This window comes from Somniosus microcephalus, unplaced genomic scaffold (genome assembly GCF_052327205.1).
Source record: "Somniosus microcephalus isolate GS21.2 unplaced genomic scaffold, FLI_Smic_1.0 unresolved_chr1, whole genome shotgun sequence".
NCBI lineage: Eukaryota > Metazoa > Chordata > Chondrichthyes > Squaliformes > Somniosidae > Somniosus > Somniosus microcephalus.
This window is the reverse complement of record NW_028225179.1, coordinates 25,054,474-25,080,789: the sequence shown is the minus strand read 5'-3', so window position 1 is coordinate 25,080,789 and position 26,316 is coordinate 25,054,474. Positions and strand designations below refer to the sequence as shown.

At 49.3% G+C, this 26,316-nt stretch overlaps 1 protein-coding gene across 3 annotated transcripts; it reads left to right on the top strand.

Annotated features, from left to right (window-relative positions):
• The first annotated feature begins 758 nt into the window (after positions 1 to 758).
• On the top strand, positions 759 to 26,316 carry LOC147094297 (uncharacterized). 3 transcript variants are annotated; one of them, XM_085974375.1, is made up of 3 exons: positions 759 to 1,048; positions 1,225 to 1,389; positions 23,895 to 26,316. In XM_085974375.1, exon 3 carries the CDS (start codon positions 24,004 to 24,006, stop codon positions 25,387 to 25,389), a length of 1,386 nt encoding a protein of 461 aa, XP_085830501.1. In that variant the 5' UTR covers positions 759 to 1,048; positions 1,225 to 1,389; positions 23,895 to 24,003; the 3' UTR covers positions 25,390 to 26,316. The 3 variants fall into 3 exon arrangements, 2 of the variants coding, with proteins under 2 accessions (XP_085830501.1, XP_085830502.1); XM_085974376.1 differs by having other exon boundaries at positions 759 to 1,147; XR_015074738.1 differs by lacking the exon at positions 23,895 to 26,316 and adding an exon at positions 21,449 to 21,912 and having other exon boundaries at positions 763 to 1,048.

Here is a 26,316-nt window from a genome sequence, read left to right as displayed (position 1 = left end):
AGGGCAGCGAGTTTCTCCAGTCCCTTGTTCAGGGCCCGGGGAGGCTGTGGGCCTTTATTCCCCGCATTGGACACAAGGCTCTTTGTCTCAGGCATATGGTGACGTCGAACTGAAACTTTCCTTCCTCCTTTACAAAGATGGCTGCCGGTAACCTGGGCCTGTATATGTTCCGATGTAGTCCTCCCACCACTGGGAGCGACAGTGATCCGTTCGTGCGACATAGCTGTACCGCGCAGGCGTAGTACCGCTCCCTTTCCTCTCTCTCTCTCGCACTCTCTCTCTCTCCCGCGCAGGCGCAGTGCCGCTCCCCTGCCCTCCGGCGCAGGCGCAGGACCGCTCCCTCACCCCCCGCGCAGGCGCAGTGCCGCTCCCTTGCTCCCTCCCGCGCAGGTGCAGTGCCGCGCCCCTGCCCTCCGGCGCAGGCGCAGTGGCGCTCCCTTTCTTCCTCTCCCGCGCAGGCGCAGTGCCGCTCCCCTTCCCTCCGGCGCAGGCGCAGTGCCGCTCCCTTTCTTCCACTCCCGCGCAGGTGCAATGCCGCTCCCCTGCCCTCCGGCGCAGGCGCAGTGCCGCTCCCTTGCTTCCTCTCCCGCGCAGGCGCAGTGCCGCTCCCCTGCCTTTCGGCGCAGGCGCAGTGCCGCGCCCCTGCCCTCCGGCGCAGGCGCAGTGCTGCTCCCCTGCCCTCCGGCACAGGCGCAGTGACGCTCCCCTGCACTCCTGCGCAGGCGCAGTGCCGCACCCCAGCACTCCGGCGCAGGCGCAGTGCCGCTCCCCTGCCCTCCGGCGCAGGCGCAGTGCCGCTCCCCTGCTGTGTGCCGGGCCGGGCGGCGCGGGTTGATCGGTGCGTGAGGGTCAGACACAGGCTGGTTGCCCGGGTTACAGGGCCCGTTCTGTGACTGAGGGAACTCGGCCCGACAGCGGCTACTCAGCCCCGAGTTTGGATCACAGCGAGGGAGGGTCACTGCTCCGGGCAGCAACTCCGCACAGAAAATGGCGCATTTCCGCCTAGAGCTGTGAGAATGGGGGAGTCTCAGGAGGCCGGAAATTTACTGTGAGCAAAATCTCCAAACTAAACACACAGCCCCGCAACTGGGGATCTGAGCAAAGGCACAAATTCAAACAAATGCTCCGCCTTCACATTGGATTATTAGTAAGCAGATTAAAAGTCTACATTACATTATTTCACGCTTTCAATATTGTTCTTATTTTCTGCTTTGCCACAATTAGACCTCCCGGTGAATGATGGTGTGATTGACGAAGGTGATCACCTCGAAGTAAACAGGGATTGTCGACTGAGGAACAACAGCCGGTTAACCAGCACAGGATTGTGAGCACCAACCGGAGAGAACCCTTCTGATTCAAAGAGCTTTCAGAGATTGACTGTGGAACAAGGTAAGAGAGAGTCCCATTGACTCAGATACACACTGGTCCTGGAGATAGACTGGGGAGCAAGGTAAGAGAAAGTCCCATTGACTCAGATACACACTGGTCCTGTAGATGGACGGGGGAGAAAGGTCAGAGAGAGTCCCATTGACTCAGGTACACACTGGTCCTGGAGATGGACTGGGGAGAAAGGTCAGAGAGAGTCCCATTGACTCAGATACACACTGGTCCTGGAGATGGACTGGGGAGAAAGGTCAGAGAGAGTCCCATTGACTCAGATACACACTGGTCCTGGAGATGGAACGGGGACAAAGGTCAGAGAGAGTCCCATTGACTCAGGTACACACTGGTCCTGGAGATGGACTGGGGAGCAAGGTAAGAGAAAGTCCCATTGACTCAGATACACACTGGTCCTGGAGATGGACTGGGGAGAAAGGTCAGAGAGAGTCCCATTGACTCAGATACACACTGGTCCTGGAGATGGACTGGGGAGAAAGGTCAGAGAGAGTCCCATTGACTCAGATACACACTGGTCCTGGTGATGGACTGGCGAGAAAGGTCAGAGAGTCCCATTGACTCAGATACACACTGGTCCTGGAGATGGACTGGCGAGAAAGGTCAGAGAGAGTCCTATTAAGAACATAAGAAGCAGGAGTAGGCCATACGGCCCCTCAGGCCTGCTCCGCCATTCAATAGGATCATGGCTGATCTGAACCTAGACTCACGTCCACTTCCCTGCCCTCTCCCCGTAACCTCTAATTCCCTTATCTGCTAGGAAAATGTCTATCTCCGTTTTAAATTTATTTAATGTCGCAGCTTCCACAGCTCTCTGAGGTAGCAAATTCCATAGATTTACCACCCTCTCAGTGAAGGAGTTTCTCCTCATCTCAGTTTTGAAAGGGCAGCCCCTTATTCTAAGATTATGCCCCCTAGTTCTAGTCTCACCCATCAGTGGAAACATCCTCACTGCATCCACCCGATCAAGCCCCCTCACAATCTTATATGTTTCGATAAGTTCGCCTCTCATTCTTCTCAACTCCAATGAGTAGAGGCCCAACCTACTCAACCTTTCCTCATAAGTCAACCCCCTCATCTCCGGAATCAACCGAGTGAACCTTCTCTGAACCGCCTCAAGGGCAAGTATATCTTTTCTTAAATATGGAAACCAAAACTGCACGCAGTATTCCAGGTGTGGCCTCACCAATACCCTGTATAACTGCAGCAAGACTTCCCTGTTTTTATACTCCATCCCCCTTGCAATAAAAGCCAAGATTCCATTGGCCTTCCTGATCACCTGCTGTACCTGCATACTAACTTTTTGTGTTTCATGCACCAGGACCCCCAGATCCCTTTGTACTGTAGTACTTTGCAGTTTCTCTCCATTTAGATAATAACTTGCTCTTTGATTTTTTTCTGCCAAAGTGCATAACCTCACACTTTCCAACATTATATTGCATCTGCCAAATCTCTGCCCACTCACTTAGCCTGTCTATGTCCTTTTGCAAGTTTTTTATGTCCGCCTCACTCACTGCTTTCCCTCCCATCTTTGTATTGTCGGCAAACTTGGATATGTTGCACTCGGTCCCTTCCTCCAAATCGTTAATATAGATTGTAAAGAGTTGGGGTCCCAGCACTGACCCCTGCAGAACACCACTAGTTACTGATTGCCAGCCCGAGAATGAACCATTTATCCCAACTCTTTGTTTTCTGTTAGATAGCCAATCTTCCACCCATGCCAGTATATTACCCCCAATCCCGTGATTTTTTATCTTGATCAGTAATCTTTTGTGTGGAACCTTGTCAAATGCCTTTTGGAAGTCCAAATACACTACATCCGCTGGTTCCCCTTTATCCACCCTGTATGTTACATCCTCAAAGAATTCGAGCAAATTTGTCAAACATGACTTCCCCTTCGTAAAACCATGCTGACTCTGTCCTATTAAATTATGTTTATCCAAATGCTCTGTTACTGTTTCCTTAATAATGGACTCCAACATTTTGCCAACCACAGATGTTAGGCTAACTGGTCTATAGTTTCCAGCTTTTTGTCTACTTCCCTTCTTGAATAAGGGTGTTACATTAGCAGTTTTCCAATCTGCCGGGACCTTTCCTGAGTCCAGGGAGTTCTGGAAAATGATCACCAATGCATCCACAATCCCTACCGCCACTTCTCTCAAGACCCTAGGATGTAGGCCATCAGGTCCGGGGGATTTATCCGCCTTAAGTCCCATTATTTTACTGAGTACCATCTCCTTAGTGATTTTAATCGTGTTTAGTTCCTGCCCCCCCATTGCCCCCTGTTTGTCCAGTGTTGGGATATTTTTAGTGTCCTCTACTGTTAAGACTGATACAAAATATTTGTTTAGTGTCTTTGCCATCTCCATGTTCCCCATCACTAGTTTCCCGGTCCCATCCTCTAAGGGACCAACGTTCACTTTAGCCACCCTTTTTCTTTTTATATAGCTGTAGAAACTCTTGCTATCTGTTTTTATATTTTTTGCTAGTTTACTTTCATAATCTATCTTCCCTTTCTTAATTAATCTTCTAGTTATTGTTTGCTGGCTTTTAAATGCTTCCCAATCTTCTATCCTCCCACTAGATTTGGCTACTTTATATGCCCTTGTTTTCAGTCGGATACTATCCTTTATTACTTTACTAAGCCACGGATGGCTGTCTTTTCTTTTACTCCCCTTTTTCCTCAGTGGAATATATTTATCTTGAAAGATGTGAAATGTCTCCTTGAATGTAGACCACTGCTCTTGTGCCGTCTTACACTTTAATCTGTTTTCCCAGTCCACTTTAGTCAATTCTACTCTCATACCTTCATAGTCTCCTTTATTTAAGCTTAGCACGCTGGTTTGAGTTCCAACTCTCTCACCCTCAAACTGAATTTGGAATTCAACCATATTATGGTCACTCAGTCCAAGGGGATCCTTTACTAGGACATTTTTTATTAATCCTGTCTCATTACACAGGACCCGATCTAAGATTGCCTGCCCCCTGGTTGGTTCAGTTACATACTGCTCAAGGAACCCGTCCCTAATACACTCTATGAACTCTTCCTCAATGCTGCCATGCCCAATTTGATTAGTCCAGTCAATATGAAAGTTAAAATCCCCCATGATTATAGCTGTTCCCTTATTACAAGCCCCAACTATTTCCTGATTTATACTCCGACCAGCAGAGTTGCAACTGTTAGGAGGCCTATAGACTACGCCCACTAGTGACTTTTTCCTCTTATTATTCCTTATCTCCACCCAAACTGTTTCACTATCCTGATCCTTTGACCCAATATCATTTCTGACTATTGCAGTGATTCCATCCTTGATTAACATAGCAACCCCACCTCCCTTTCCTTCCTGTCTGTCCTTCCTAATTGTCAAATACCCTTGTATGTTTAGTTCCCAGTCATGATTATCTTGCAGCCATGTTTCCGTAATGGCCACCAGATCATACCCATGTGTAGTTATTTGCACCGTCAACTCATCAATTTTGTTACGAATGCTGCATGCATTCAGATAAAGAACTTTCAAATATGTTTTCTGACAATTTATTCCTGCTTTTACCCCTTTTACTACTTTACCTTTATCATTATTCATTCTGTCCCTTCCTGACATGCTCTGGTTTTTAATTCCCCCACTGCTACCTTGCTCTATTGCCTTCTCCGCTGTCATTTTTATTTTTCGCTCTCTTGAAACCTCCCCCCCACTAATTAGTTTAAAGCCCTCTCTACAGCCCTAGTTATTCGATTCGCCAGGATTCTAGTCCCAGCACTGGCCAAGTGAAGTCCATCCCAACGGAACAGCTGTCTCCTGTCCCAGTACTGATGCCAGTGTCCCAGGAAGCAAAACCCATTTCTCCCACACCAGTCTTTGAGCCACGCATTTAACTCTCTAATTTTATTTACCCTAGCCAAATTTGCACGTGGCTCAGGTAGTAATCCAGAGATTATTACCCTTGTGGTTCTGCTTTTTAATTTGGCCCCTAGCTGCTCAAACTCCCTCAGCAGAACCTCCTTCCTTGTCCTATCTATGTCGTTGGTGCCAACATGGACCACGACAACTGGATCCTCCCCCCTCCCACTCCAAGTTTCTCTCTAGCCCAGAGGAGATGTCCTTAACCCTGGCACCGGGCAGGCAACACAGCCTTCAGGACTCTCGCTCTCGGCTGCAAAGAACTCTATCTATCCCCCTAACGATACTATCCCCTACCACTACAACATTTCTTTTAACTCCCCCCACTTGAATGGCCCCCGGCTCCACGGTGCTGTGGCCAGGTTGCTCATCCTCCCCGCAGTCCCTGTTCCCATCCTCACAGGGAGTAAGAGCCTCAAACCTGTTGGACAAGAGCAAGGGCTGCGGCTCCTCCAACACTACCTCCTGGATCCCCGTACCTGCCTCACTTCTAGTCCCTGGCCACGGACTACATCTGAATTAATTAATCTAATTGATGTGACTACCTCCTGATACACAGAGTCCAGGTAACTCTCCCCCTCCCTGATATGTCTCAGTGTTTGAAGCTCGGACTCCAGCTCTTCAACACGGAGCCGGAATTCCTCGAGCAGCCAACACTTACTGCAAATGTGATCACCGTGAGCATCAATGGTGTCCACCAGCTCCCACATATTGCAGCAGCAACACATCACCTGATCTCCCATTCTATGTAATTAATTACGTTTATTAATATTATTTTTAAATACCCTCTGCTCTGATTCTAGATGATGAATATCGCACCTTAGAAACTATAAATCAGAGTTTAAGCTTAAAAAAAAAGAGAAATACCTACCAACCAATCACTTACCCGCTTTCTGATGACGTCACACTTGGATTAATTTTTACCTCTCTCCTTCCCTCCGAGTTCGGAGACTGGTTGGCCTTACCTGGTCTCTGGGGCCTTTTATAGCCCCGCTCTGCCGCTCGAGATTCCCGCCGATGCTGTGAGGCCTTACCTGGTCTCTGGGGCCTTTTATAGCCCCGCTCTGCCGCTCGAGATTCCCGCCGATGCTGTGAGGCCTTACCTGGTCTCTGGGGCCTTTTATAGCCCCGCTCTGCCGCTCGAGATTCCCGCCGACGCTGTGAGGCCTTAGCTGGTCTCTGGGGCCTTTTATAGCCCCGCTCTGCCGCTCGAGATTCCCGCCGACACTGTGAGGCCTTACCTGGTCTCTGGGGCCTTTTATAGCCCCGCTCTGCCGCTCGAGATTCCCGCCGACACTGTGAGGCCTTACCTGGTCTCTGGGGCCTTTTATAGCCCCGCTCTGCCGCTCGAGATTCCCGCCGACACTGTGAGGCCTTACCTGGTCTCTGGGGCCTTTTATAGCCCCGCTCTGCCGCTCGAGATTCCCGCCGACGCTGTGAGGCCTTACCTGGTTGTTAAAACCGGGTTTTCCTGGTATTCGTCTTGAGTTCCGTAGTACGAAGAATGATTTCAGGCTCGAGGGTTCGGAGAGTTAAAACAACATTTTATTACTTCCAACTGTTCGCAGTGGTCACACAGTATATTGAGGTCTTTTACAGTACATTCGTGTCCCGAGAGTCACACCGGGTTAAGCACGTGTTGCCAGCATTTACGTCCCCGGGAGGTGTCTGACTCTCTTGATGATCCACACGTCTTCTGGCTAAGAGCGAATACCGGTAGGGAAGCCCCTTTTATAGAGTGGGACAAGGGTCATTACATCACTTCCCTGGCAACAAGCGTTCTCCAATGGGGATCACTTAAGCCCTTTCAGTTTGGCCATGATCTGGTCTTCAGTCTGGCGGGCAAGTCCTGACTTGTCTCACTGCTGCATATGCCTTCCTGAAGTACCGGATCATGATTGGGCACCGCACAATAGCTAGTCAATCATCTTCTAGCTAGCAGTTAAGCCCTTTCAGTGACCTTTATTGCTCGTTAACACTTGGCCGCAGGCTGGGGCAGGTGTCTCTCTTTTCTGCTAGCTTTGCACTTTGCAAAGCTGGGGCTGCTCTTTAATCTAATCTAGACTTTCCTTGTGCGAAGCCATTTTTGTAAGCCAATTCATCGTACATTTTATTCACATTTCCACATGGTCTCTGGGGCCTTTTATAGCCCCGCTCTGCCGCTCGAGATTCCCGCTGACGCTGTGAGGCCATACCTGGGTCTCTGGGGCCTTTTATAGCCCCGCTCTGCCGCTCGAGATTCCCGCCGACACTGTGAGGCTTTACCTGGTCTCTGGGGCCTTTTATAGCCCCGCTCTGCCGCTCAATTTCCCGCCGACGCTGTGAGGCTTTACCTGGTCTCTGGGGCCTTTTATAGCCCCGCTCTGCCGCTCGAGTTTCCCGCCGACGCTGTGATACACACTGGTCCTGGAGATGGACTGGGGAGAAAGGTCAGAGAGAGTCCCATTGACTCAGATACACACTGGTCCTGGAGATGAACTGGGGAGAAAGGTCAGAGAGAGTCCCATTGACTCAGATACGCACTGGTCCTGGAGATGGACTGGGGAGAAAGGTCAGAGAGAGTCCCATTGACTCAGATACACACTGGTCCTGGAGATGGACTGGGGAGAAAGGTCAGAGAGAGTCCCATTGACTCAGATACACACTGGTCCTGGAGATGGACTGGGGAGAAAGGTCAGAGAGAGTCCCATTGACTCAGATACACACTGGTCCTGGAGATGGACTGGGGAGAAAGGTCAGAGAGAGTCCCATTGACTCAGATACACACTGGTCCTGGAGATGGACTGGGGAGAAAGGTCAGAGAGAGTCCCATTGACTCAGATACACACTGGACCTGGAGATGGACTGGGGAGAAAGGTCAGAGAGAGTCCCATTGACTCAGATACACACTGGTCCTGGAGATGGACTGGGGAGAAAGGTCAGAGAGAGTCCCATTGACTCAGATACACACTGGTCCTGGAGATGGACTGGGGAGAAAGGTCAGAGAGTCCCATTGACTCAGATACACACTGGTCCTGGAGATGGACTGGGGAGAAAGGTCAGAGAGAGTCCTGTTGACTCAGATACACACTGGTCCTGGAGATGGACTGGGGAGAAAGGTCAGAGAGAGTCCCATTGACTCAGATACACACTGGTCCTGGAGATGGACTGAGGAGAAAGGTCAGAGAGAGTCCCATTGACTCAGATACACACTGGACCTGGAGATGGACTGGGGAGAAAGGTCAGAGAGAGTCCCATTGACTCAGATACACACTGGTCCTGGAGATGGACTGGGGAGAAAGGTCAGAGAGAGTCCCATTGACTCAGATACTGGGATAGTCAGAGTCTGAAAGGCTTAGAGGGTGCAGTATTCTTAAAGTGCATCCAGGAGAGCTTTTTGAGCCAGCATGTAGAAAGTCCTACAAGAGAGGGGGCGGTACTGGATCTAATTCTCGGGAATGTGGCCGGCCAAGTGGAAGAAGTGTTAGTAGGTGAGCACTTTGGTGACAGTGACCATAATTCAGTGAGATTTAAGGTAGTCATGGAAAAGGACAGAGATGGACCGGAAATAAAGGTTCTAAATTGGGGGAAGGCCGATTTTAATAGGATAAGGCAGGATCTGGCCAAAGTGGACTGGGATCAGCTACTTGTAGGAAAATCCGCATCGGAGCAATGGGAGTCTTTCAGAAGGGAAATTGAGATCGTACAATGGCAACATGTTCCCGTAAAGGTCAAGGGTGGGCCCAAAAACCCCAGGGAACCTTGGATGTCAAGGGATATACGAGAATGGATTCGGAAAAAAAGGAGGGCTTTTGGCAGATACAAAAGGCTAAAGACAGAGGAAGCCCTAGAGGAGTATAAAAAGTGCAGGGGGATACTTAAAAAAGAAATTAGGAGAGCGAGGAGGGGCCATGAAATAACACTGGCGAGCAAAATCAAGGAAAATCCTAAGGTGTTTTATAAGTATATTAAGGGTAAGAGGATAACTAGGGAAAGAGTAGGGCCCATTAGGGACCAAAGTGGCAATCTGTGTGTGGAGCCGGAAGATGTAGGTGGGGTTCTAAATGAATTTTTTGCATCTGTTTTCACTATGGAGAAGGACGATGTAAACATAGATATAGGGCAGGGGGACTGTGATATACTCGAACATATTAGCATCGAGAAGGAGGAGGTATTGGCGGTTTTAGCAGGCTTAAAAGTGGATAAATCCCCAGGCCCGGACGAGATGTATCTCAGGCTGCTGTGTGAGGCAAAAGAGGAGATTGCAGGGGCTCTAACACAAATTTTCAGAACCTCTCTGGCCACAGGGGATGTGCCGGAGGACTGGAGAACAGCTAATGTAGTACCATTATTCAAGAAGGGTAGTAGGAATAAACCAGGGAACTACAGGCCAGTGAGCCTAACATCAGTGGTAGGGAAATTATTGGAAAAAATTCTGAGGGACAAAACTAGTCTCCACTTGGAGAGGCAAGGATTAATCAGGGATAGTCAGCATAGCTTTGTCAAGGGAAGATCATGTCTGACTAATTTGATTGAATTTTTTGAAGGGGTGACTAGGTGTGTGGATGAGGGTAGTGCAGTGGATGTGGTATACATGGATTTCAGTAAGGCTTTCGATAAAGTCCCGCATAGGAGACTGGTCAAGAAGGTAAGAGCCCATGGAATCCAGGGTGCCTTGGCACATTGGATACAAAACTGGCTGAGTGGCAGAAGGCAGAGGGTGATGGTCGAAGGTTGTTTTTGTGACTGGAAGCCTGTGTCCAGTGGGGTACCGCAGGGATCGGTGCTGGGTCCCTTGCTGTTTGTGGTCTACATTAATCATTTAGATGTGAATGTAAAAGGTATGATCAGTAAGTTCGCAGATGACACGAAAATTGGTGGGGTGGTAAATAGCGAGGAGGGTAGCCTCAGTCTGCAGGACGATATAAATGGGTTGGTCAGATGGGCGGAACAGTGGCAAATGGAATTTAACCCTGAAAAGTGTGAGGTGATGCACTTTGGAGGGACTAACAAGGTAAGGGAATACACAATGAATGGTAAGCTCCTAGGTAAGACGGAGGGTCAGAGGGTCAAGGATATCACTGAACGGCTGCAGGGCATTCTGAAGGGGGAGGGTGAACAGGCAGAGGTCGTGGTTCACATTGGGACCAATGACATGGGTAGGAAGAGGGATGAGGTCCTGCAGCAAGAATTTAGGGAGCTAGGTAGCAGATTAAAGAGCAGGACCTCAAAGGTTGTAATCTCTGGATTACTCCTGGTGCCACGTGCTAGTGAGTATAGGAATAGGAGGATAGAGCAGATGAATGCGTGGCTAAAGAGTTGGTGCAAGAGGGAGGGCTTTAGTTTCCTGGATCACTGGCTCTGTTTCTGGGGAAGGTGGGACTTGTACAAGTCAGACGGGTTGCACCTGAACCAGAGCGGGACAAATATCCTTGCGGGGAGGTTTGCTAGCACTGTTGTGGGGGGTTTAAACTAACCTGGCAGGGGGATGGGATACAGAGTGGAGCTACAATAGGGGGTGATGTACAGCCAAATATAGAGGAAAAAACAAGTCAGCTTGGAAGGAAGGGCAAATATGTAACGGCACAAGGGAGTAGGGCAAGGCTGGATGGCATTTATTTTAATGCAAGGAGTCTTGTGAATAAGGTGGATGAACTGAAGGTGTTGATTAACACATGGGAGTATGATATTGTTGCTATCACGGAGACATGGTTGAGGGAGGGGCAAGACTGGCAGCTCAATATTCCGGGGTATAGAATCTTCAGGCGAGACAGAGGGGGTGGTAAAAGAGGAGGGGGTGTCGCAATATTAATTAAGGAGTCAATTACTGCTATAAGGAGGGATGATATATTAGCAGGTTCCTCTAATGAGGCCATATGGGTGGAACTTAAAAACAAAAAGGGGGCAAGCACTTTGCTGGGAGTGTACTATAGGCCCCCAAACAGTCAGGGGGAAATAGAGGAACAGATATGTAGGCAAATCTCACAGAAATGTGCAAATAATAGGGTAATAATAGTGGGGGATTTCAACTTCCCCAATATTAACTGGGATAGTCAGAGTGTGAAAGGCTTAGAGGGTGCAGAATTCTTAAAGTGCATCCAAGAGAGCTTTTTGAGCCAGCATGTAGAAAGTCCGATAGCAAAATACTGCAGATGTTGGAAATCCGAAATAACAACAGAAAATGCTGGAAAAACTCAGCAGGTCAGGCAACATCCGTGGAGAGAAATTTGAGTTGACGTTTCGGGTTGGACCCTTCTTCAAAACTGGAAAGAAAAGAAACTAGATCGAAGGCAGGGCTGCGATCGGACAAAAGAATAAAAGAAACAAAAGAAGTAAAAGAGATTAGAAGCTAGATGAGATGGTAATAGGCTGGGATTAGGTGTAAAGTGTACTGGCAGGGCAAAAGATAGCTGCCAGGTGTGAGAGAGAAACAAAAGGAAAGGGGGTGGGGGGGAAAGGAGTGGAACAATTACAAGAGAAAATGAAATGGGGGCCGAGCTTATGATCTGAAATTGTTGAACTCGATATTGAGTCCGGAAGGCTGCAGACTGCCTAATCGGAAGATGAGGTGCTGTTCCTCTACATTGGGGAGACCAAACGCAGATTGGGTGACCGCTTTGCGGAACACCTCCGTTCAGTCCGTAAGGGTGACCCCGGGCTTCCGGTCGCCTGTCATTTTAATTCACCGCTCCATTCCCACTCGGACCTCACCGTCCTTGGCCTCTTGTATTGTTCCACGGAAGCTCAACGTAAACTCGAGGAACAGCATTTCATCTTCCGATTAGGCAGTCTGCAGCCTTCCGGACTCAATATCGAGTTCAACAATTTCAGATCATAAGCTCGGCCCCCATTTCATTTTCTCTTGTAATTGTTGCACTCCTTTCCCCCCCACCCCCTTTCCTTTTGTTTCTCTCTCACACCTGGCAGCTATCTTTTGCCCTGCCAGTACACTTTACACCTAATCCCAGCCTATTACCATCTCATCTAGCTTCTAATCTCTTTTACTTCTTTTGTTTCTTTTATTCTTTTGTCCGATCGCAGCCCTGCCTTCGATCTAGTTTCTTTTCTTTCCAGTTTTGAAGAAGGGTCCAACCCGAAACGTCAACTCAAATTTCTCTCCACGGATGTTGCCTGACCTGCTGAGTTTTTCCAGCATTTTCTGTTGTTATGTAGAAAGTCCTACAAGAGAGGGGGCAGTACTGGACCTAATTCTAGGGAATGTGGCCGGCCAAGTGGAAGAAGTGTTAGTAGGAGAGCACTTTGGTGACAGTGACCATAATTCAGTGAGATTTAAGGTAGTCATGGAAAAGGACAGGGATGGACCGGAAATAAAGGTTCTAAATTGGGGGAAGGCCGATTTTAATAGGATAAGGCAGGATCTGGCCAAAGTGGACTGGGATCAGCTACTTGTAGGAAAATCCGCATCGAAGCAATGGGAGTCTTTCAGAAGGGAAATTGAGATCGTACAATGGCAACATGTTCCCGTAAAGGTCAGGGCGGGTCCAAAAACCCCAGGGAACCTTGGATGTCAAGGGATATACGGGAATGGATTAGGAAAAAAAGGAGGGCTTTTGGCAGAGACAAAGGACTAAAGACAGAGGAAGCCCTAGAGGAGTATAAAAAGTGCAGGGGGATACTTAAAAAAGAAATTAGGAGAGCGAGGAGGGGCCATGAAATAACACTGGCGAGCAAAATCAAGGAAAATCCTACGGTGTTTTATGTATATTAAGGGTAAGAGGATAACTAGGGAAAGAGTAGGGCCCATTAGGGACTAAAGTGGCAATCTGTGTGTGGAGCCGGAAGATGTAGGTGGGGTTCTAAATGAATTTTTTGCATCTGTTTTCACTATGGAGAAGGACGATGTAAACATAGAAATAGGGCAGGGGGACTGTGATATACTCGAACATATTAGCATCGAGAGGGAGGAGGTATTGGCGGTTCTAGCAGGCTTAAAAGTGGATAAATCCCCAGGCCCGGATGAGATGTATCCCAGGCTGCTGTGTGAGGCAAAAGAAGAGATTGCAGGGGCTCTAACACAAATTTTCAGAACCTCTCTGGCCACAGGGGATGTGCCGGAGGACTGGAGAACAGCTAATGTAGTACCATTATTCAAGAAGGGTAGTAGGGATAAACCAGGGAACTACAGGCCAGTGAGCCTAACATCAGTGGTAGGGAAATTATTGGAAAAAATTCTGAGGGACAAAATTAGTCTCCACTTGGAGAGGCAAGAATTAATCAGGGATAGTCAGCATGGCTTTGTCAATGGAAGATCATGTCTGACTAATTTGATTGAATTTTTTTGAGGGGGTGACTAGGTGTGTGGATGAGGGTAGTGCAGTGGATGTGGCTTAGTGGCAGAAGGCAGAGGGTGATGGTCGAAGGTTGTTTTTGTGACTGGAAGCCTGTGTCCAGTGGGGTACCGCAGGGATCGGTGCTGGGTCCTGTAGTGTATGTACCCGTCTACCTTTAAGAGAACTATTGTATGTAACCGTTCACCTTTAAGAGAACTACTTTAGGTGTGGCACTACTTGTTTGGCTTCTGTATACTGTAATACCGACAGTGACCACACCGGGTGGTTGGAGTCTGGAACTCACTGCCTGAAAGGGTTGTGGAGGCAGAAACCCTCACAACATTTAAGAAGCATTTGGATGTGCACTTGAAATGCCATAGCATACAAGGCTACGGGCCAAATGCTGGAATATGGGATTAGATTAGACAGGGCTTGATGGCCGGCGCGGACACGATGGGCCGAAGGGCCTCTATCCGTGCTGTATTACTCTATGACTCTATAAGTGCTGTGGCAGGTTTTATTGGGCAGATTCGCCCTGACCTTCGAATAGTAAAGTCCTGTTGTATGTTACTCCTGAAGTCTGTGTCGTAATTAACTGCACAAACCACAGACTTTACAGTGGCGACGAGTCCGATCGTACCCTGCGGCAACAATACTTCCAAAGCAACTAAAGAGCGTCGAAAAGAGGCAACCGCCCTCGTCGTTCTGCTGGGAGAAAACCTCGAGGCTGCAGCAATAGAAAGGAGGAAGACTTTAGCGACAAAAACTTCCATCAGCAACAGGCACTGACTGTCCCTTCTGCCACGGTGCGGAGTGAGCCGATCAGCAAGAAGCAAGGCGGCCACGGTGACTGTGAGTAAGGGAAAGTGAAAAGAATAGCCGGAGGATAAGGGCTGTGCACTCGACCACGGTCGAGGGGGGAAGGAGCCGGACAATAAAAAAAAAGTCGGGTCCAACGGCGTCGTGAGACAGCTAGTCCGCGACCGGCGGGGAAAAGCCGGGCAGTGACCGAAGCCACGAAGCGCTGCGACCGGGAGCGTAGGCGCGGGAAGAGAGAAACTCAGCCGCAGCCGGGGAGGGAAGCACCGGACTGCGAGAGGGCTGGGAGGCGCGATTGGGAGCCGAGCAAGCGGGAGAGGCAGAGCCGACCAAGAGAGACAGCGCGAGAGCCAGTCCAGCGGCTGAACTGTCCTCCGTCAACGGGGTGTACCCAGCGCCGGTAGAGCCGAGCGAGCGGGAGAGAGACAGAGCCGAGCAAGGGGAACTGTGCGAGAGCCAGCCCAGCGGCTGAACCTGTTCGCCGTCAACGGGGTACCCAGAGCCGGTTGCCCTGCCAGGAAAAAAAAAAGGGGAAAGCCTTGAAGCCGACGCGCAGGCTGTGAACCTGAAAGCCAGCGGCCGTCGCCCGTGGGGAAAGTGTACCCCTCCCGCCAGGGAAGAAACGCGGGAAGCCGCCATTAGGCGGGGAAGAAGACAGAAGCGGGAAACCGCCATTGAAGTGGGCGGGGAGAGGAAATAAGAGCGGGAAACCGCCATCTTAGAAAAAAAAAATAATAATTTAAAGAAATACTTGTATTGTTCCCAAGGAGAGGAAGATGCCTAAGCGTGGTAACATCAACGATTTTAATTCTGAGATAGAAGACTGGGCCACGTACGTGGAACGCATTGAGATACATTGTAAGGCTAATAAAATAGCAAATGATGAAAAAGCTTTAACCTTACTTAACACAATGGGTGCGAACACATTCGGGTTATTGAAGCATCTTCTATCACCAGCTAAACCGGCGGATCAGTCTTTCACGAATATTGTTGCTGTCCTGAAGGATCATTTTAACCCCGAACCACTGATGTTAGTGGAACGATCAAAATTTTATGCGAGAACGCAACGGAAAGAGGAAAGCAACGCGGAGTACCTGATTGAACTGCGCAGGCTAGCGAAAGACTGTCAGTTTAGGGACAACCTGGAAGAGGCACTGAGAGACAAATTCGTGTGCGGAATGTTGAAGGAAGAAACACAAAAACGACTGCTCGAAGAGAACGATCTTACACTTGATAAGGCTGTCCTTATTGCAGCATCGAACGAAGCCGCAGTGAAAGGAACTGCGGAAATGCAGCTAAAGGCAGCGGCACTCAGGGTGCAACAAATTACTTCGGGTACAACGAAATGCTATCGTTGTGGGAAGACAACACACGACCAGAACCAATGCTGGTTTAAAAACCAAGAATGTAGGAAATGTGGCAAGCTCGGTCACATAGCTAAGGTATGCCGGTCAGGAAAGAAGACCAACAATAATGAGTCACCACAAAAGTGGTACAGAAAGGTACAGGAGGTGACTAGGAAGAGTCCGGAGGAACAGAAGTCGGACTCACACTCCAACTGCAAAGGACTGGATAGTCTGAGAATTCACAATGTGAGTAACGAAGCTAACCGACAAACTATCTGGATCACACTACAGATTACAAAAGTCCAAGTGAAAATGGAAGTGGACACCGGATCGGCGCTGACGGTCATGAATAAGCATGACTATAAAAAGTTATTCAAGCATATTCCCCTACGGGATACGGAACTAGTACTGCAGATATACACGGGGCACAAATTATTCCCCATCGGAAAGATAGAAGTCAAGGTGAGATACAAGGACAAAGAGCACCAAAGGATGGACCTGTATGTGTTGCCTGAGGGAGGTCCACCACTTCTGAGACGGGAGTGGATCCGGAAAATAAAGATAGACTGGCATTCACTAAACACCATGCCGGTGGATTCCGGAAAGGAAGAGGTCAAACCTGAACGGTTGTCCAGAATATTGGACGAAGCTAAAGAGGTATTCCAGCAAGGACTGGGAACACTGCGAGGAATTAAAGCAAAGGTTAAGATTGCAGAACATGCAAGCCCAAAATTTTTCAAAGCCAGATCGGTCCCTTACACCATACGACCAGCTGTGGAGGCAGAACTGGAAGAACTTGAACGATCAGGGGTACTGTCAAAAGTGGACTGGAGTGAGTGGGCCACGCCCATTGTTCCCGTCATGAAGTCTTCAAGTAATAAGCCAGGGGGACCAGGGAAGGTCCGCATCTGCGGAGACTTCAAGATCACAGTGAATCCGGTGCTGCACACGGTACAATACCCGCTTCCGCGGATTGAAGATATCTTTGCTTCGTTTGCTGGAGGGAAACACTTCACCAAGATAGACCTGGCTCAGGCATACTTACAAATGGAAGTCGAGGAAGAGTCACGCCAGTACCTCACCATCAACACACACAGAGGCTTGTATCGTTATAATAGACTGGTTTTTGGGGTAGCTTCGGCTCCAGCAATTTGGCAGAGGGCCATGGAGCAGGTATTACAAGGAATTCCAAGCACGCAGTGCTACTTAGACGATATCCTGATTACGGGAGAAGACGAGGAAGAACACCTCACAAATTTGAAACTGGTGCTCACCAGGTTGAAGGAATATGGCCTTCGAGTCAATCGCAAGAAGTGTGAGTTTTTCCAAAAACGGATCTCGTACTGCGGCCATGTCATTGACCGAGAGGGGCTGCACAAGTCACCTGACAAGATAGAAGCTGTCGTGAAGGCCCCCGCTCCAGAAAACGTATCACAGTTAAGATCATTCTTGGGGTTGATTAATTATTATCACAAGTTTCTGCCAAATCTATCCACGGTGCTGCATCCGCTGAATGCTCTGTTGCGGAAAGAAATACCATGGAAGTGGAGTGAGGAATGTAAAAAGGCTTTTCGCAGAAGCAAGGAGTTGATTACCTCTGAAGAAGTGTTGGCTCATTTCAATCCAACGTTACCCCTTCGTCTAGCTTGTGATGCTTCCCCTTATGGAATTGGAGCAGTACTTTCACACAAGTTACCAAATGGCTCGGAAAGGCCAGTGGCATTCGCGTCCCGATCATTGACCTCCGCGGAGCGAAATTATGCTCAAATAGATAGGGAGGCCCTCAGCCTTGTGTGGGGCGTGAAGAAATTCAATCATTACCTGCAAGGTAAGAAGTTCACATTACTGACAGACCACCAGCCGTTGGTGTCCATATTCAACCCAAACAAGGCCGTTTCCACCATGACAGCACAAAGGTTACAAAGGTGGTCCGTGTTACTTGGGGCACACCAATATGACATCGAATACAAAAGGTCCAAACAGCATGGAAATGCTGATGGGTTATCGCGCTTGCCATTGCCGATAGTAGAAGAAGCGACTACATTGGACCCGGTAGAGATGTTCCACTCATCCATAGTGGAGTGTCTACCAATAACAAATTCGATGATCGAAAATGAAACAAGAAATGACCCGACTCTTTCACGAGTCTATGATTTAACGGTGGAGGGATGGCCAGCACAGGGCGAATCAACGCTGCAAGCATTTTCACAGAGGAAAGAACAGCTGTCAGTGTGTCGAGGAACCCTGATGTGTGGATCTAGAGTGGTGATTCCACCCAAACTTCAAAAGAAGGTGTTAAAGGAGCTGCACGAGGGACATCTGGGTGGAGTGAAGATGAAGAACCTAGCAAGAGCGTTTGTATGGTGGCCAGGCATTGATGGAGACATCGAAGAAATCACTAAGAACTGCCTAGGATGTCAGAAGGTTCAGAACGCGCCACCACAGGCTCCTCTGCATCCATGGGAGTGGCCCTCATCTCCTTGGCAAAGGGTACACATCGACTTTGCTGGTCCATTTATGGACTCAATGTTCCTAATAGCGGTGGATGCACACTCCAAGTGGCCGGAGGTAATAAAGATGACCACCACCACCACAGAAAAAACCATCACAGTGTTAAGGACTATGTTTGCTAGGAATGGCCTGCCGGAACAGATCTGTTCTGATAATGGACCGCAATTTGTGTCCGAAGAATTCAAGAAATTCTTAAAGAGCAATGGGGTTAAGCACTACACGTCAGCCCCATACCATCCCGCCTCCAATGGATTGGCTGAAAGGTTTGTCCAGACCTTCAAGAAGGCCATAAAGGCCATGGGTAATGAAGACATTAACTTACAACATAAGGTGGATAGCTTCTTGTTGGCGTACAGGAATGCAACACATGCGGTCACAAATCAAACTCCCGCCATGATGTTTTTTAATAGACGACTAAGATGCCGGCTGGATTTGCTCAAGCCAAACGTCAGAAGGGACGTAGAGAACCGGCAATTCCAGGGCATGAATGAAAGGGCCACTAGATCTTTTCAGATAGGTCAACAAGTTTTGGCCCGGGACTACCGTACCGAGAAATGGCAGCCTGGAACTATTGGAAAAAGGCTAGGCCCGTTGATGTATACGGTGGACCTTGGGGACAGTATAATAAGGCGCCATGTTGACCAGATCATAGGGTCAGCCACAAATGGCCAACCTACTCCACCACCTTACCCGGTTACTGTTGAAACAGAGATACCCAGAACACCTACCTCCGATCTGGTAATACTGGATTCAGAGGAACCTGACACTGTCTTTCAAGCCGAATCGACTTTGCCAGAAGCACCTACTACCCCGCCGGGAATGACGACACCACTGAGGCGTTATCCGGACAGAGTCCGGAAACCTCCAGAGAGACTGAATCTGTGAACTGTCTTGCATAAAGTTGTATATATGTTATAATGTATGTTTAATGGGAAATCAGTATGTTGTAAGCTAAAAAGGGAGGATTGTAGTGTATGTACCCGTCTACCTTTAAGAGAACTATTGTATGTAACCGTTCACCTTTAAGAGAACTACTTTAGGTGTGGCACTACTTGTTTGGCTTCTGTATACTGTAATACCGACAGTGACCACACCGGTGCTGTGGCAGGTTTTATTGGGCAGATTCGCCCTGACCTTCGAATAGTAAAGTCCTGTTGTATGTTACTCCTGAAGTCTGTGTCGTAATTAACTGCACAAACCACAGACTTTACAGGTCCCTTGCTGTTTGTGGTCTACATTAATGATTTGGATGTGAATGTAAAAGGCATGATAAGTAAGTTTGCAGATGACACGAAAATTGGTGGGGTGGTAAACCACTGTTTGTATTCCACTGTGTACATGCCTGTACATGCCTCGGCTGACTCCTCCCACAAATCCTGGTGTAAAGGTGACTGCTCCGCAGCCCCTTTGTATTCTGGACCGGTCGACCACTCGAGGCACACCTTCATTCTCTTGTTAATAAAAGCCTGTTAATTACTCGCTTAATCTCAGTCTTTTGAGTTATTGATAGCGCATCAGGTGCTAAATAGCGAGGAGGGTAGTCTCAGTCTGCAGGACGATATAGATGGGTTGGTCAGATGGGCGGAACAGTGGCAAATGGAATTTAACCCGGAAAAGTGCGAGGTGATGCACTTTGGAGGGACTAACAAGGCAAGGGAATACACAATGAATGTTAAGACCCTAGGTAAGGCGGAGGGTCAGAGGGACCTTGGTGTGCATGTACATAGATCCCTGAAGGCAGCAGAACAGGTGGATAAGGTGGTTAAAAAGGCATATGGGATACTTGCCTTCATTAGCCGAGGCATAGAATATAAGAGCAGGGAGGTTATGATGGAGCTGTATAAAACGCTAGTTAGGCCACAGCTGGAATACTGTGTGCAGTTCTGGTCGCCACACTATAGGAAGGATGTGATTGCTTTGGAGAGGGTGCAGAGGAGATTCACCAGGATGTTACCTGGGCTGGAGCGCTTCAGCTATGAAGAGAGACTGGACAGGCTGGGTTTGTTTTCCTTGGAGCAGCGAAGGCTGAGGGGGGACCTGATTGAGGTGTACAAAATTATGAGGGGCATAGATAGGGTAGATAGAAAGGAGCTTTTTCCCTTAGTAGAGGGGTCAATAACAAGGGGGCATAGATTCAAGGTAAGGGGCAGGAGGTTTAGAGGGGATTTGAGGAAGAAATTTTTCACCCAGAGGGTGGTTGGAATCTGGAACTCACTGTCTGAAAGGATGGTAGAGGCAGAAACCCTCGCAACATTCAAGAAGCATTTGGATGAGCACTTGAAATGCCAGAGCATACAAGGCTACGGACCAAACGCTGGAAAATGGGATTAGGTTAGACAGGGCTTGATGGCCGGCACCGACGCGATGGGCCGAAGGGCCTCTTTCCGTGCTGTATAACTCTATGACTCTATGACTACAGTTCATTCTATGACACCCACAAGTCGTGTACTCAAACGGATCAAGCTTGGGGTTTGATGTGGTAGAAGGCGAACGAGATGAGAATGGAAATAATCTCGAGTAAGAAAAGGCCCAAAAATTAAACAGTCTGGAACAGAACATCAATTCGTCTTCTCTTATCATGGAGAAATCAAATATTTGACACTTTGTGTTTGAAACAAAGCTTATTTATTCACTGAAATAACAACAGAAAATGCTGGAAATACTCAGCAGGCCAGGCAGCATCCGTGGAGAGAGAAACAGAGTTAACGTTTCAGGTCTGGGACCCTTCATCAGAACTGGAAAAAGCTGGAGATGTAACAGATATTACGAAGGTAAGAGGCAGGAAAGTTATCCTGGGTGGATCTGAAACACGAAGGGTGGAAGTTCAGTTGGAATCCACGTGGAATAAGTTGGAACCGGAGACAGTTGCTGAGGAAAGAGATGTGGCTGTGAAACCGAGTCTTGGAAAATGTTGCAAATGGGGATGGCAAAATCATACAGCATGAAAAATGGGAGTAAGGGTTAAAGTCTGAAATTGTTGAACTCAATGTTGAGTCCAGAAGGCTGTAAAGTGCCTAATCGAAAGATGAGGTGCTGTTCCTCGAGCTTTATTTATTCACTATTTAAACAGAATATTAATCTCCAGCGCAGATACAGGGGTTATTAAGATCAGCAGAAACAAACCATGACTACTAGAATGAACATGGTTCAGTCCTCAATCTGATCACAGTAAATCATGTTCCATTCACTAATCTGGTCTTTTACCCAGCATTCCCTGCAGTGGACCACGTGCCGCACCCAGACTACAAGAGCCCAGCGCGCAGGCGTGGGGGGGGCTGGTATATTGAGCATGCGCAGTGCGTTACTGGAGATGGAGAGGAGCTGAAGCCGGGAGGGCGATGGTGCAGCGGGTAAGAATCGCGACGGAGGGAGTAATGGACCGGTAGGTGGGTGGGGAGGCTTCATAAACAACTCGTGCAGGAGGCAAGCCCCCGAATAATAACCTGAAGATCCCGTGTTTGCAGTTGCGGGGATTTCTTCCCCTTACAGGCCCAGGTTAACGGCAGCCATCTTTGTAAAGGAGGACGGAAAGTTTCAGTGCGACGTCACCCTGTGCCTGAGACAAAGAGCCATCTTTGTAAAGGAGAGTGGAAAGTTCCAGTGCGACGTCACCCTGTGCCTGAGACAAAGAGCCATCTTTGTAAAGGAGAGCGGAAAGTTCCAGTGCGACGTCACCCTGTGCCTGAGACAATAAGCCATCTTTGTAAAGGAGGGCGGAAAGTTTCAGTGCGATGTCACCCTGTGCCTGAGACAATAAGCCATCTTTGTAAAGGAGGGCGGAAAGTTTCAGTGCGACGTCACCCTGTGCCTGAGACAAAGAGCCATCTTTGTAAAGGAGAGCGGAAAGTTTCAGTGCGACGTCACCCTGTGCCTGAGCCAAAGAGCCTTGTGTCCAATGCGGGGAATAAAGGCCCACAGCCTCCCCTGGCCCCGGGCCCTGAACAAGGGACTGGAGAAACTCGCTGCCCTGCGGATCAGACAATCAGCCGGCGCTAGTCCCGCCCCTCGGACTCCCCGATTGGTTGGAGGACACGCCGCCGGCTCGCTCCTCCAGCCCCGCCCCGCTCGCTCCCTATTGGTGGGAAGCTGCCGTCAATCAGGCCGCGGGCCCGGGTGACGTGTCCCCGAGGAGATCACGTGCACCGTCCAAGTGCCGCCGCTCGGTCCGGGGCCTCGCAGACTCTCAGGTTTTTCTATTTCTCTCGATTCTCTCCCGATCCACCCCGCGCCATTCTCCACCCAATCGGAGCGGAGAAAACTCACTTCGCGTCACCGATCGCGACTCTGGAACCGACACCAAGGCCTTTCCCCGGAATGGCCCCGCGCCGACTCCGTCCGGCAGGATCCGAGTGCGCAGGTGCAGCTCCGAGTGGGGGACGGGGGTTGGTCTCCTCTGGGCATGCGCGGTTGTTACCCTTGGTGACCGGGAGGGGTCGCTGTGCCGGACTCGGCCCAAACCGCCGCTCCCTGTGTGCATGCGCGGACTCTCGGCTGTCAATCCAGCAACCGCCAGAAGAGATCGCTGGTGAGACCAGTGAAGGAAGAAAGACTTGCATTTATATAGCGCCTTTCACCACCACTGGACGTCCCAAAGTACTTTACAGCTAATGAAGTACTTTTGCAGTGTAGTCACTGTTGTAATGTAGGAAATGTGGCAGTAAATTAGCGCAGAGCAAGATCCCACAAACAGCAATGTGATAATGACCAGATAATCTATCTTTTTTTATGTTGATTGAGGGATAAACATTGGCTCGGACACTGGGGATAATTCCCCTGCTCTTTCCCACATTACAACAGTGACTACTTCATTGTAGTACTTCATTGGCTGTAAAGCACTTTAGGATATCTGGTGCCACTATATAAATGCAAGTCTTTCTTTCCTGAAATAATGCCATGGGATCTTTTACATCCACCTGAGAGAGCAAACAGGGCCTCAATTTAACATCTCATCCGAAAGACGGCATCTCCGACAGTGCCGCACTCCCTCAGCACTGCACTGGAGTGTCAGCCTGGATTTTTGTGCTCAAGTCTCTGGAGTGGGACTATGAACCCACAACTTTCTGACTCAGAGGCGCGAGTGCTACCCACTGAGCCACTGGCTGACACTAAAGAGCAAGCAGTTCTGACGAAAGGTCATCGACCTGAAACGTTAACTCTGTTTCTCTCTCCACAGATGCTGCCTGACCTGCTGAGTATTTCCAGCATTTTCTGTTTTTATTAAAGAAATGAGGGAGTGATTGCTGACGGGAAGAATGTTGGGTCGTCCTGCGCATACGCACCTCCCTGTGGCTGAGGCGAAACACCGACTCGCCCCCACCTGAGCCGCTCACGCGTACCAGATGTTGCGGCTCCGCATGCACGCCCGATGTTCCAACCGCGGGGTTTTGTGTGCTGAGCATGCGTGTTGCGGACCGATCGGGACGGGCGATTGTAGAGCAGGAAGGAGAGCGCGGGGGCCATGAGCACATGCGCGGGACTCAGAGTCAACAGAGCACTTTCTGGAGCGCGGGGGCTTGTGGGTATTACAGCCGCCATTACTGCTGATCCTTTCAACCAACCTGGGGCCTGAAAATCAGCTTCACTGCCTCTAGGTTCGGAAAGGGGAAAATTAAACAACAGTTTGCCTCTGATCCTTTTCTGATCTCAATTTACAGGGTTATAGAAGTGGAGCAGTTACAGGCGGGAAGCTCAGACCAAACATCACGTCAAGATCTGACAGAGTCGCTGGATTCATCAGGACCTGAATATCATCGACCTTTGCACATGGAAGGAGAGAGCAGGGATCGCAACGCAGACAAACCGCACACGTGTTCAGTGTGTGGACGCGGATTCAGCCGATGGCCTGACCTGGTGAGACACGTGCACTGTCACACCAGGGAGAAACCGGGTAAAGGTGGGGACGGCGGGAAGGGCTTCAGTTCCCCGTCAGCATTGGAAGTTCAACGGCACAGTCACACCAGGGACAGTCTGTTCACCTGCTCCGTGTGTGGAAAGGGATTTGTTTGTTCATCCCACCTGCAAACACACCAGGGAGTTCACACTGGGGAGAGACCATTTCAGTGTCCTGACTGTGGGAAGAGCTTTAAAAACCCCGGGGAACTAAAGCAACACCAACTTGTCCACACTGATGAGAGACCATTTCAATGTTCTGACTGTGGGAAGAGCTTTAAAAGCGCTCAGTATCTGAAGAGACACTGGCTCCTACACACTGGGGAGAGGCCGTTCACCTGCTCTGTGTGTGGGAAGGGATTCACTCAGTCATCCAACCTGCTGACACATCAGCGAGTTCACACTGACGAGAGGCCCTTTAAATGTTCTGACTGTGGGAAGAGCTTTAAAAGCTCCGGGGAGCTGAAGGGACACCAGCGAGTTCACACTGGGGAGAGACTCTTTCAATGTTCTGAGTGTGGGAAGAGTTTTAAAAGCTCCGGGGAGCTCAAGAGACACCAACGCCTACACACGGGGGAGAGGCCGTTCAGATGCTCTGTGTGTGGGAAGGGATTCGCTCATTCATCCCACCTGCTGCTACATCAGCGAGTTCACACTGGGGAGAGTCCATTCACCTGCTCCGTGTGTGGGAAGGGATTCGCTCATTCATCCCACCTGCTGCTACATCAGCGAGTTCACACTGGGGAGAGACCGTTCACCTGCTCCGTGTGTGGGAAGGGATTCACTCAGTCATCCAACCTGCTGATACATCAGCGAGTTCACACTGACGAGAGGCCCTTTAAATGTTCTGACTGTGGGAAGAGCTTTAAAAGCTCCGGGGAGCTGAAGGGACACCAGCGAGTTCACACTGGGGAGAGACTCTTTCAATGTTCTGAGTGTGGGAAGAGTTTTAAAAGCTCCGGGGAGCTCAAGAGACACCAACACCTACACACTGGGGAGAGGCCGTTCACCTGCTCCGTGTGTGGGAAGGGATTCGCAAATTCATCCCACCTGCTGCTACATCAGCGAGTTCACACTGGGGAGAGACCGTTCACCTGCTCCGTGTGTGGGAAGGTATTCGCTCGGCCCTCCAACCTGCTGACACATCAGCGAGTTCACACTGGGGAGAGACCGTTCACCTGCTCCGTGTGTGGGAAGGGATTCACTCAGTCATCCAACCTGCTGACACACCAGCGACTTCACACTGATCATAGAATCTAACAGCACAGAAGGAGGTGATTCGGCCCATCGTGTCTGTACCCATCGTGTCTTTGGAAGAGCTGTCCAATTTAGTCCCAAACCCCAGCTTTATCACCAGAACTCTGCAAACTAGCCCTCTTCAAGGACTCATCCAATTACTGTTTGAAAATCCCTGTGGAACCTGATTCCAGCATCCTTTCAGATGGTGCGTTCCAGATCTGAACAACCCTCTGTACGAAAACAATTCTCCTCATTTCACCTATAGTTCTTTTAGTAACTATTTTAAATCTGTGACCTTTGGTTACCAACCCACTTGCCAGAGTGAACAGTTTCTCCCTACTTGCTCGATCAAAACCCCTCATCATTTTGAACACCTCTATTAGGTCTCTTAACCTTCTGCTCTAAGGGGAACAATCCCAGCTTCTCCAGTCTCTCCACATAACTGAAGTCCCTCATCCCTGGTACCATCCTGGTCAACCTCCTCTGCACCCTCTCCAAGGCCTTGACATCCTTCCTAAAGTGTGGTGCCCAGAACTGTACACAAGACTCCAGCTGAGGCCAAAACACTACAGCTGTACAAAACCCGGGTTAGACCACACCTGGAGCACTGTGAGCAGTTCTGGGCATCACACCTTCGGAAGGATATATTGGCCTTGGAGGGAGTGCAGCGTAGGTTTACCAGAATGATACCTGGACTTCAAGGGTTAAGTTACGAGGAGGGATTACACAAATTAGGGTTGTATTCCCTGGAATTTAGAAAGTTAAGGGGTCATCTGATCGAAGTTTTCAGGATATTAAGGGGAACAGATAGGGTAGATAGAGAGAAACTATTTCCGCTGGTTGGGGATTCTAGGACTGGGGGCATAGTCTAAAAATTAGAGCCAGACCTTTCAGGAGTGAAATTAGGAAACACTTCTACACACAAAGGGTGGTAGAAGTTTGGAACTC